The 11,828-nt window shown below is 46.4% G+C and overlaps 1 protein-coding gene across 10 annotated transcripts; it reads right to left on the reverse strand.

The window, feature by feature from the left end:
• Positions 1-3,182: 3,182 nt before the first annotated feature.
• LOC125459124 (CD59 glycoprotein-like) lies at positions 3,183-11,439 on the reverse strand. 10 transcript variants are annotated; one of them, XM_048545064.2, is made up of 4 exons: positions 11,342-11,439; positions 7,809-7,888; positions 4,660-4,761; positions 3,183-4,016 (listed from the first exon to the last, which is right to left on the reverse strand). In XM_048545064.2, exons 2-4 carry the CDS (start codon positions 7,858-7,860, stop codon positions 3,805-3,807), a joined length of 366 nt encoding a protein of 121 aa, XP_048401021.1. In that variant the 5' UTR covers positions 7,861-7,888; positions 11,342-11,439; the 3' UTR covers positions 3,183-3,804. The 10 variants fall into 10 exon arrangements, with proteins under 10 accessions (XP_048401021.1, XP_048401020.1, XP_048401023.1 ...); XM_048545063.2 differs by lacking the exon at positions 11,342-11,439 and adding an exon at positions 11,217-11,304; XM_048545066.1 differs by lacking the exon at positions 11,342-11,439 and adding an exon at positions 10,853-10,941.
• Between the last annotated feature and the right edge of the window lie 389 nt (positions 11,440-11,828).

Here is an 11,828-nt window from a genome sequence, read left to right on the forward strand (position 1 = left end):
ACTGTCCAGTCATACCACACCAACATGGGGAATGGTTAATGAGAGTTTAGGAAGGGCTTTACATCATCTAATCTTGCCCAAAACTGCTGTGAGAGTGAGGGGACCCTACGTCACAGAACGAAGCAACAGATAAAGGTCATTTGACCTCTGATTGGATAGTTAATCGCAATAGATACTTGTCCCCCTCCGATAGCCATTCTCTAAATTGCAGCAATTTTACTTAGTAAGTATTTACCCAATGCCATTTTGAAATATTGAACTTGTTTTGGTTAGTGCTAAAGTGCGGTGTGCCAAACATGGATGCAGCTTACTGCAAATTCACAATAGTTTATTGAACAGCAAGTGTTGTCACACTGACCTTCAGTACTTGAAATAGAGTTCTCTGAAGAGATGTTGTTGGATTGGACAGTAGTTCCTCTGTAGTTTAGTGCTGCTCACAGTGATGTTTCTGAATCAATCCCTTATCAAACTCGATCAAATCAAGATTGTACACTATTTCAGTGCTGACTAAAAGTGGGACCCACAAGAAACTGGAGAAAAACGACCAATGCCAATGCACCAGCCTCCTGGATGAGATGACCACAAGATGCCCTTAAGCACAATCTGGTCAATTCTTCACTAATCAACTTAAAGTTTTGTTTAGGTAACAAGTAATAACAAATCCTGTCAAACACTCCCGTGTTAGGGACAGCATAGTGTTAGACACAGAGTAAAGCACCACTTACTCTTATAAACAAACTAAAGCTATCTCCGCACTGTCCCCATCAGACATTTCCAGCACAGGCTAAAATACAGAGGAATGGTCCTTTAACTGTTCCATTGCAGTTTAAATTTCACCTCTTAAATCGATTTTTGCCCTCCTTCATAATTTGTATTGAATCCTATAATTGAAGTTTTGTTCCTTTCTCCAGAACTAAAACCGTTCAGAGCCATACCTGACATCCACTGTGACACTAACAGAGGTATATTTTTGTCCTTCTTAACCTGTCTGTAGCCTGAGAGTGAAATATTGCTGACTTAGTGTTAAATATGTTTGCCTTGGACTGTAGAGAAAGTAAATACTTAAACGTGAAATACATTTACTGTTAACTTCCTCACTCCAACTGCCCAGTGACCCAAATGAGGACATGGCTGGTATTTTCCAATGGTAACTTGATTAGATTTTGGCTCTCAGCAGGTTTGTTTGATGTTCCCCACCCAGTCACAGTTGAATGTAACTGGGGACAGTAGATATGACTAATTTCCGTGGTTAGTGGTTAGCATTGGTGCCTCAGAGCACCAGGGACCTGTGTTCGATCCCACCCTTGGGTGACTGTGTGGGTTTCCTCCGGGTGCTCTGGTTTCCTCCCACAGTCCAAAGATGTGCAGGTTAGGTAGATGGGCCATGCTAAATTGTCTGTAGTGTTCAGGGATGTGTAGATTGGGGGGGATGGGTCTGGGTGGGATACTGCAAGGGTCGGTGTGGACTTGTTGGACCGAAGGGCCTGTTTCCACACTGTAGGGAGTCTAATTCATATTCCTTATGACAGTTGTTTTTGATGGTTCTTTAGACACTTAATGGATTTTGAATTTAGAAGGTAAAGTGACATAGACTCATCAAGTCTGTGTTGGTCAAAAAAAAACACCTAATTATTCTAATCCCATTTTCCAGCACTTGGCTCATAACTTTGCATGTTTTGGCATTGCAAGTGTGCATCTGAATACTCAGTCATAGAATTTCACAATACAGGAGGCCATTCAGCCCATTTGTACATACCCATTTCTAAAAGAGCTACCCAGTAGTCCCATTCTCTAGCCCTCTAAATTCATCACTTTCAAATATATATCAGCTCTTTTGAAACTGGTGCATTCTAAATCCCAACAACTCTAAGTAAAGGAGTTTCTCCTCATCTTACTCGCTGACAACCTTGGAAGGTGACAAACCAACCAATGGAAACAGAATATCTTCCTTTCCCCTGTCAAAACTGATTATAATTTAGAAACCCTCCAAGGATGAGAAGCCCAATTTCCCTAATCTTTCCTTGTACTTAAAGTCCTGGTATGATTCTTGTAAATCTCCTTTGCACTCTCTCCAAGGCTTCAACATCATTCCTTAAATAAGATACCCAGACTGAACACAATACTCCAAATGTGATCTGAACAATGATTTGTAGAGGTGTGGTATCACTTATTTCCTTAGGTTTGTTAATAGAGGGATAGAATGTAATCCTAAAGATCCTATAAGCCTTCTTATCAACTGTTTCAACTTGCCTGGCCACCTTCAGAGAATTATGCACATGAATTCCAAGGACCCTCTGTTCCTGTACTCCCCTCAAAGTTGGGCCATTGACCCTGTACTGTCTCTGTTTCTGCTACCAAAATGCCACACATCAAAAGCACTACCCTCATCTACACACCCAGTCACCTATGTGAACAAGTCTGTCAAGTTGGTCTGACATCACCTCCCCTTAACAAAAGCATGCTGGCTGTTCTTGATCAAACCCCGCTTCTCCGAATGGACATTCATTCTGTCCTTCAGAATAGCTTCCCCAGAGGTGAAACTGACTTGTCAGTTATTGGTTTATCCCTTCTTGAATAACATTACCACATTGGCTACTGCATGATTTCAAAAATCTACTAGCTCCCAGCCAGTAATTTTTTTTTGATTTTCCACATGTCTAAAAGCTCTGCTGTCTGTGTCTTAAGTTTCATTCCCCAATCTAGCCCATCAGCCCATCTTTACAAACCATCATGGCACTCCATCAACCAATTTCCTGATGTTAGAAATTCTCACCTTCATTTTGAATCCAGCCATGGCCTCATCTCTTCCCATCTCTACTCTTCTCCTGTCCCACAACCCTTAGACATTCCTCAGTTGTCTAGAGCTGAAGTTCTGGAATTCCCTTGGTTTTGTCCTTGAATATGTTATTCAAAACCTGCCACTGATGAAGGTGCTAATGGTCTGACCTCATCTCTTTCTGTGGCTCTGCGTCAAATGCTCCTGCAAAGCCCTGTATAGTAAAGGTGCTAAATAAATATACATTTTAAAGGAACCACTGAGCCCAGTAGAGTGCTCACATTCTGGTTTGGTCAGCTCACCAAGACCACCTGATCCCATTGCCATCTCCCCACAAGGGAGTAGCAATCCCTTTCATTTCCTGCTGATAGCAGGTTATGTCTGGAACTTCACAACAAACCTGGGCTCATCCCAGAAGATAACTTTTATTGTTATTGAATACAGAGGCATCAGCTAGATGCTTCATTTAATGTACACAACATAAGTAAGCTCCGGAACTGTTTCACGGACAGACAGGATTCAGACAAGGCTCAATGACTGAGACAGTGTCCTTAATCTTGTCTGCTACAGTTTAATAATTAACACAGCCATGTTCTTAGTGAGGGGCCACCCACTAGAACAGTTCTACCTTGGGCTGTGTGGGTGCCATGTTGCAGTAGTGGCCAGGCAGGATCACTATACATTATGAAAGATACAGCAAAGCAGTTAGTGTTTAAAACTCAGAGTTAGCAGTGGCTGATTCAAATTCAACTAAACGCAGGGAAGCAGAGAGGTCCTGAGGGTACACTCACATCCAGAGCACTCCCATTCTGAAGAAAGGATGACAGTGACCTCCCCTTCTAGGCTTAAATGACTAAATGGAAGAATGTCAGAAATGAACAGTAGATGACAGACTGTTACAAATGTTACACTGGGCAGATACAATTTAGTGCATTTAGACCCTCTTTACAAGGCTGTGAGCAGTGTTTGCCAAGACTTTCAAGAGGAGTTTTTTTTGTGGCAAGCAGTGGTCATACGTTAGTCCAGTTTTAGAACCTGGAAAGATGCCATCCAGCAAGAGGAGCTAGGACAGCCAGCAAGCCGAGGTTCCTGTCCACCCTGGAGCTGCCACTTCTGGAGTTGCAGAGGTCCCAGTTACAGCAGGTGAAGCTGAAATCTGAATCCCTACTGTACTCAGCCTTCACGGCCTTGACATGACATTCCCGATCAGTCCAACAGCGACGCAAAAACTTGCGGGGAACTGAAAACAAAATGCAACTCATTAGCACATTTCCATAATAAATGTCAGGAAGGAGTCAACAGGAGGAAGGGTGGAGCTGGGGCATATCCAGACCCAGCAAACAGGTTGGTCTCAAAGAATTGACAGCAATGTCCAGCCAAGGGCAAAGTAGCACAGGCACTGGGGGAAGGGGAATCATGGGGGTGAGGGAGCGGGAAGGGGCATCACAGGGCTGGGTTTAGGGATGGGCCAGAGGAGAGGAAGACAAAATCAGGGAGAAGGAGAGATTGGGGGCTGGCTGGGTTTGGGGAATTGCTCAGGTGAGTGGGGTCATTGGCAAAGGAACCGACCCCAATCATGAGGATGGAAGCAGTAACTAGAATAAAGTAGCTGTGTAGAGCTGGGATAAAATGCTGGAAATGCTTCATTCGCATTCGGTGTATCTAACTGCCAAGGACTGCAGTGGTCCAAGAAAGCAGCTCACCTCCACCTTCTCCAGGAGAATGAAAGATAGGCAATAAAAGCTGGTCCAGCCAGCGGCACACACAGCCCCGAGTGAATAAAAAGCACTCCCAGAATGTTTTGATTAAAGATTGTCCCTGTGATGATTTCAAAAAATAGTGAAGTGACCCACGATTAACCTGCAGAAAACTCGAATACACACCTCGAGTGACATTCAGACAGGTATCAAAATGTGAGGGACAATTCTGCTTCGAACACGACAGATCATCGTCTGAGTCGCATATGTAGCAAATAATAGCAGAACCTAATGTAAAGTGAAGATAAACAAACAAATGATTAGCTTCATTTGGTAAACTATAACTGTTATAACCAAAAGAGCAATGATTCAATGTCAATCAGTGTAAACAAAAGAGAGACAGCAAGAGGATGGAGTATGAATGAGTGAGAGCGTGGACCAGGTTTCAATGTATGTGTAAGAGATAACCAAGTGTGGAGCTGGATGAACGCAGCAGGTCAAGCAGCATCTTACGAGCACAAAAACTGACATTTCGGGCCTAGACCCTTCATCAGAAAAGGGGGGGCGGGGGGAGAGGGTTCTGAAATAAATAGGGAGAGCGCGGGAGGCGGATCGAAGATGGATAGAGGAGAAGATAGGTGGAGAGGAGAATATAGGTGGGGAGGGGGATAGGTCAGTCTGGGGAGGACGGACAGGTCAATGGGGCGAGATGACGTTAGTAGGTAGGAAATGGGGGTGCAGCTTGTGGTGGGAGGAGGGGATAGGTGAGAGGAAGAACAGGTTAGGGAGGCGGGGACGAGCTGGGCTGGTTTTGGAATGCCGTAGAGGGAGAGGAGATTTTGAAGCTTTTGAAATCCACATTGATTCCATTGGGCTGCAGTGTTCCCAAGCGGAATGTGAGTTGCTGTTCCTGCAACCTTCAGGTGGCAACGTTGTGGCACTGCAGGAGGCCCAGGATGGACATGTCGTCTGAAGAATGCGAGGGGGAGTTGAAATGGTTTGCGACTGGGAAGTGCAGTCACGGAGAGAGTGGTTCCTCCAGAAAGCAGACAAGGGTGGGGATGGAAACATGTCTTTGGTGGTGGGGTCGGATTGCAGATGGCAGAAGCGTCGGAGGATGATGCGTTGGATCCAGAGGTTGATGGGTGGTATGTGAGGACTAGGGGGATTCTCTTTTGGTGGTTATTGCAGGGACGGGGTGTGAGGGATGAGTTGTGGGAAATGCGGGAGATACGGTCAAGAGTGTTCTCAACCACTGCAGAGGGGGAAGTTGCAGTCCTTGAAAAACGAGGACATCTGAGATGTACGGGATTGGAATGCCTCATCCTGGGAGCAGATGCCGTGGAGGCGAAGGAATTGGGAACAGGGAATGGCATTTTTGCAGGAAGGTGGGTGGGCGAAGGTGTATCCTAGGTAGCTGTGGGAGTCGGTGGGCTTGAAATGGATATCGGGTTTCTAGGTGGTTGCCTGAGACGGAGACAGAGAGGTCCAGGAAGGTGAGGGATGTGTTGGAGATGGGCGAGGTGAACTGGAGGTTGGGGTTGAAGGTGTTGGTGAAACGGATGAACTGTTCGAGCACCTCGTGGGAGCCCGAGGCGGCGCCGATACAGTCATCAATATAACAGAGGAAGAGGTGGGGTTTAGGGCCAGTGTAGGTATGGAAGAGGGATTGTTCCACATACCCTACAAAGAGGCAGGCATAGCTTGGGCCCATGCAGGTGCCCGTGGCCATCCCCTCTGACTGTAGCAAGTGGGAGGAATTGAAAGAGAAGTTGTTGAGGGTGAGGACGGGTTCAGCTGGGTGGATGAGGCTGTCGGTGGACGGGGACTGGTCGGGCCTGCGGGACAGGAAGCCTTTAGGCCATTTGTTTGGGGAATGCAGGGGTATAGGGACTGGATGTCCATAGTAAAAATGAGGTGTTGGGGACCGGGGAATTGGAAGTTCTGGGGGAGGTGGAGGGTGTGGGTGGTGTCACAGACGTAGGTAGGAAGATCCTGGACCAAGGTGGAGAAAATGGAGTCCAGACAGGTGGAGATAAGTTTGGTGGGGCAGGTGCAGGCTGAGACAATGGGTCGACCAGGGCAGGCAGATTTGTGGATTTTGGGAAGGAGACGGAAGTGGGCGGTGTGGGGTTGGGGAACAATAAGGTTGGAGGCTGTGGGTGATTGAAAGGCGCAGGTTTACTATGAATGTAGACAGAAGAGAGGGAGATGTTCCTACCTATTTACTCAATTTCTCACTCACCAGGTGATCACCCACTTATTTCTCAATTTCACCCATATACCTTCACTAGACAATCCCTCAAAAATATCCCAAGTACAGCAATAATGTTTTTCCTAATCAAAAACGCCACTCACCTTCCTCCCTTGCCTCCCCTTCTATCCTTCCTCACGCACCTAAACCCAACAACACTGAGCAGTCAGTCCTGTCCTTCCCTCAGCCGGGTTTCTGTAATATCTTTGATATCCCAGTCCCTTGTACAGAGCCATGCCCTAAGTTTATCGGTCTCACCGGTCAGGCCTTTTGGACAGAAATAAATGCAGTTTAATTCATCAGTCTCCCCTTGCTCCCGGCCATGCCAACTTAACTCACTCCCTTTAATATCAGTACCAGCCTCAACTTGACTCGGGGAAGAGTGGCAGCGGGGGCTGGGGGAGAGGGATGAAAGGGGAGATGGGGGGGTGAAAGAGATTGGAGGTGAAAGAGGGGTTGTGAGGAAGGGAGGTGAGAAAGAGGAAGCGATTGAGAGAGAGGTGGAGGAGGTGAATGAAATTAGGAAGGCAACGAGAGAGGGGCAGGGGGAGCGAGAGAGGGGCAGGGGGAGGGGGAGACACAAAAGAGATGGGGGAAGGGGAGACATGAGAAGGGTGGGAGGGAGGGGGACCCAAGAGAGGGGCGGGGGGAGAGGAAGGGAGATGAGGGGGAGCGAACAAGCGAGAGCGAGATAGGAGCAGTTTCATTATGAAAAAGGATGAACAAGAGAGAGTTTGAATAACAGTGTGGAGCTGGATGTGCACAGCAGGCCAGGCAGCATCAGAGAAGTGGCAAAGTTGATGTTTCAGGTTGGGACCCTTCTGAACATTTCTGATTTCTGAAGAAGGGTCCTTGTCCAAAATGTCAACTTTCTTCCACCTCTGATGCTGCCTGACCCGCTGTGTACCTCCAGCTCCACGCTGAGTTAACTCTGACTCTAGCATCGGCAGTTCTTACTATCTCTGAGCAAGAGTTGTGAATACACCCTCCTGGATCACCAACAGTTTCCCACTGCCCAATTTCCTTAAAATTAACGAACATTTCACACTGTAATCAGAGGCAGAAAATGTCACTCACTCACCAAGTGAAAAGACAGACAGGAGGAGGAAACTCTTAACTAGCACGTGGGCCATCACTGCACCGAATTCTCAGGCGTCTCACCTGAAAAAGTGAAACAACAGTAAGTGCACTCCAGGGGCTGAGAACTCCATGTCACACCGACACATTCTCTCCCATTCTCTCCCTCTCTGTCACATCCTCCCTCTCTCTCTCTGTCACATCTCTCTCTCTCTCTGTCACATCCTCTCTCTCTCTCTCTCTGTCTCTCTCTGTCACATCCTCTCTCTCTCTCTGTCTCTCTCTGTCACATCTCTCTCTCTGTCACATCCTCCCTCTCTCTCTCTGTCTCTCTCTGTCACATCTCTCTCTCTCTCTGTCACATCCTCTCTCTCTCTCTCTGTCTCTCTCTGTCACATCCTCTCTCTCTCTGTCTCTCTCTGTTACATCTCTCTCTCTGTCACATCCTCACTCTCTCTGTCACATCCTCTCTCTTTCTCTCTGTCACATCCTCTCTCTCTCTCTCTCTGTCACATCCTCTCTCTCTCTCTCTCTCTGTCACATCTCTCTCTCTCTCTCTGTCACATCCTCTCTCTCTGTCTCTCTCTGTCACATCCTCTCTCTCTCTGTCTCTCTCTGTCACATCTCTCTCTGTCACATCCTCTCTCTCTGTCACATCCTCTCTCTTTCTCTCTGTCTCTCTCTGTCACATCTCTCTCTCTGTCACATCCTCCCTCTCTCTCTCTGTCTCTCTCTGTCACATCTCTCTCTCTCTCTGTCACATCCTCTCTCTCTCTCTCTGTCTCTCTCTGTCACATCCTCTCTCTCTCTGTCTCTCTCTGTTACATCTCTCTCTCTGTCACATCCTCTCTCTCTCTCTGTCACATCGTCTCTCTCTGTCACATCTCTCTCTCTCTCTCACATCTCTCTCACTGTCACACCATCTCTCTCTCTCTCTCACTGTCACACCCTTTCTCTCTCAGTCACATCCTCTCTCTCTCTCTCAGTCACATCCTCTCTCTTTGTCACATCCTCTCTCTCTGTCACATCCTCTCTCTCTCTCTGTCACATCGTCTCTCTCTCTGTCACATCCTCTCTCTCTCTCTGTCACATCTTCTCTCTGTCACATATTCTCTCTCTCTGTCACATCTCTCTCTGTCTGTCACCTCTCTCTCTGTCACATCCTCTCTTTCTCTCTCTGTCTGTCACCTCTCTCTCTCTGTCACATCCTCTCTGTCTGTCACATCCTCTCTTTCTCTCTCTCTCTGTCTGTCACCTCTCTCTCTGTCACATCTCTCTCTCTCACATCTGTCACGTCCTCTCTCTTTCTCTGTCACATCCTCTCTCTCTCTCACACATCCTCTCTCTCTCCCTCTCTCTGTCACATCTCTCTCTCTCCCTCTCTCTGTCACATCTCTCTCTCTCTGTCACATCTCTCTCTCTCTCTCTCTCTCACTGTCACATCCTCTCTCTCTCTCTCTCACTGTCACTGTCACATCCTCTCTCTCTCACTGTCACATCCTCTCTCTCTGTCACACCCTCTCTCTCTCTCTCTGTCACACCCTTTCTCTCTCAGTCACATCCTCTGTCTCTCTCTCTCTCAGTCACATCCTCTCTCTCTGTCACATCGTCTCTCTCCCTGTCACATCCTCTCTTTCTCTCTCTCTGTCACATCTTCTCTCTGTCACATCTTCTCTCTCTGTCGCATCTCTCTCTGTCACATCCTCTCTTTCTCTCTCTCTCTCTGTCTGTCACCTTCTCTCTCTGTCACACCCTCTCTCTCTGTAACATCTGTCACGTCCTCTCTCTTTCTCTGTCACATCCTCTATCTCTCTCTCTCTCTCTCACATCCTCTCTCTCTCTCACACATCCCTCGCTCTCTGTCACATCTCTCTCACTGTAACATCCTCTCTCTCTCTGTCACACCCTTTCTCTCTCAGTCACATCCTCTGTCTCTCTCTCTCTCTCAGTCACATCCTCTCTCTCTGTCACATCGTCTCTCTCCCTGTCACATCCTCTCTATGTCACATCTCTCTCTATGTCACATCTCTCTCTCTGTCACATCCTCTCTTTCTATCTCTCTCTGTGTCTGTCACCTTCTCTCTGTCACACCCTCTCTCTCTGTCACCTTCTCTCTCTCTGTCTGTCACACCCTCTCTCTCTCACATCGTCTCTCTCTCTCTGTCACATCGTCTCTCTCTCTCTGTCACATCGTCTCTCTACCTCTATCACATTCTCTCTTTCACCATCTCCCTCGCGCATGCGCACCAATCACCTCACGTCTTCCTTTTACAGTGTACCGCACTTACAGATATATACCGCGTTGTAAACACACTACATTCCACCATACATCGCAATATACACGGCTTTGAAAATGGCCCGCACTCTACCGTATAGTACAGTCATAGTCGTAGATGAAATAAACCACACACTACTACCGTACCGTAGAATACACACGCGATGCATGAAACCGCAACCTCTGGTCAACGGTATACACAGCGCAGGGAAAATAAGCCACACTCTACCACACACAGTAAACACCTCGGGAAATGTAAAGGTCCTCTACCCAATAGTAGAACATGCGCTGCAGAGCCAATCGTCAGAACTTCATCATTCGAAACAATTCTCATCACGGGGCAAGCGCTCAGCATCATGGCATACCAAAACATAACATTCATCCTACCTTTCATGCCGGCGGGAAAACATTCTTCTGTACTCTCCAAATGAAAATGAAGAGTAACAATTCGTACGGTATAATACATACCATGGGCAAAATTAACTGGTCTCTACCACTGCGTACAAATCACTGCACAGGGGATAGAAACTCCAACTTTCTTTACTATGTTGTACTCACCTCGGGGAATGTAGGCTGCAGCCTGCTATAAATTACAATACACATCAGTGGGAAAAATACACATTCTACTGTACAGTACGACATAACACCAGTGGGAAACTAAACAACATTCCATCGAGCAACATATCACACATCACTGGGAAAATCAACCGAATTCTACCAAAAAGTACAACACACATTCGATTGAAACTAAACCGTATCTTTCCAGACATTACCAATCACACCCCCAGGAGAAAATAAAGCTGCTCCCCTCTATACAGGACAATGCGATCAACTGGGAATATAATCCGCAACTTTCCATACAGTATACGATATGCACCAAGGAAAATATCCTGCACTCTATACCAAGAAATACCAAGGGAGGGTATCCTCTACATAGAGTAGAAAGCACACCGTGGAGACCGGCAACCACACTCTACCGTACAAAACAACACACAAGGAAAATACACAGTACCAAAGTATACAGCACACAGTACAGTACACACCGCCGGGAAAATGCACCTTTCCCTTGCGTATAGTACAACATCCTGAGGAGAAAATAAATCATAGCTTTATGTACATTGCAAATCACACACTCACAGGGAAAATAAACTGCACCTCACAGGGCAGAGAAATACACAATTGAGGCAAACAAAAAACGGCACACTGCCGTACATTACACTGTTGAACTATAAAACACACACGGCGTTGATTATAATCCTCACCCTGACGTCCCATTAAACACACACTGTCGGGATTTTAATCTTCACCCTGTCATCATACAAAACACAAACACAATGATTGTAATCGTCTCCCTGCTGCAAGATAAACGCAGTGAGAATGTTTATATTGTGACCGTGTGTGGATAATAATGTGGTTCTGTTTTATATGACTACAGGGTGAGAGTTATGATCACCACAGGCTGCGCGTGTTTTATATTACAACTGGGTGAAGATTATAAACACCGTATTCTGTGCATTATTTTATGGCAGGGTGTGGAATATAATCACTGCAATGTTTGTTTTATATTGTGATATTCTGCGGTTTATAATCAGTGCTGAGTCTTGTGTTCTGCAGAGTGATAAATATTTCCACACCTTGACAAGTGTTCTATATTATTACAGAGGCAGCACTAATGACCCCAGAGAGTGTTTTGTGTTACAACAGTTGTGAGCGTTATAATCACTGCACAGTTTGTGTTTTCTAATATGG

This window comes from Stegostoma tigrinum, chromosome 17 (genome assembly GCF_030684315.1).
Source record: "Stegostoma tigrinum isolate sSteTig4 chromosome 17, sSteTig4.hap1, whole genome shotgun sequence".
Lineage (NCBI taxonomy): Eukaryota > Metazoa > Chordata > Chondrichthyes > Orectolobiformes > Stegostomatidae > Stegostoma > Stegostoma tigrinum.

Excerpts from the sequence above, each read along its gene's own strand:
- LOC125459124 (XM_048545064.2), bottom strand. The coding sequence starts at position 7,860 with ATGGCCCACGTGCTAGTTAAGAGTTTCCTCCTCCTGTCTGTCTTTTCA. Across the intron at positions 4,762-7,808 it reads CCTGTCTGTCTTTTCACTTG|GTTCTGCTATTATTTGCTAC; the intron begins GTGAGTGAGTGA and ends ACTTTACATTAG. Across the intron at positions 4,017-4,659 it reads CTGTCTGAATGTCACTCGAG|TTCCCCGCAAGTTTTTGCGT; the intron begins GTGTGTATTCGA and ends TTTTGTTTTCAG.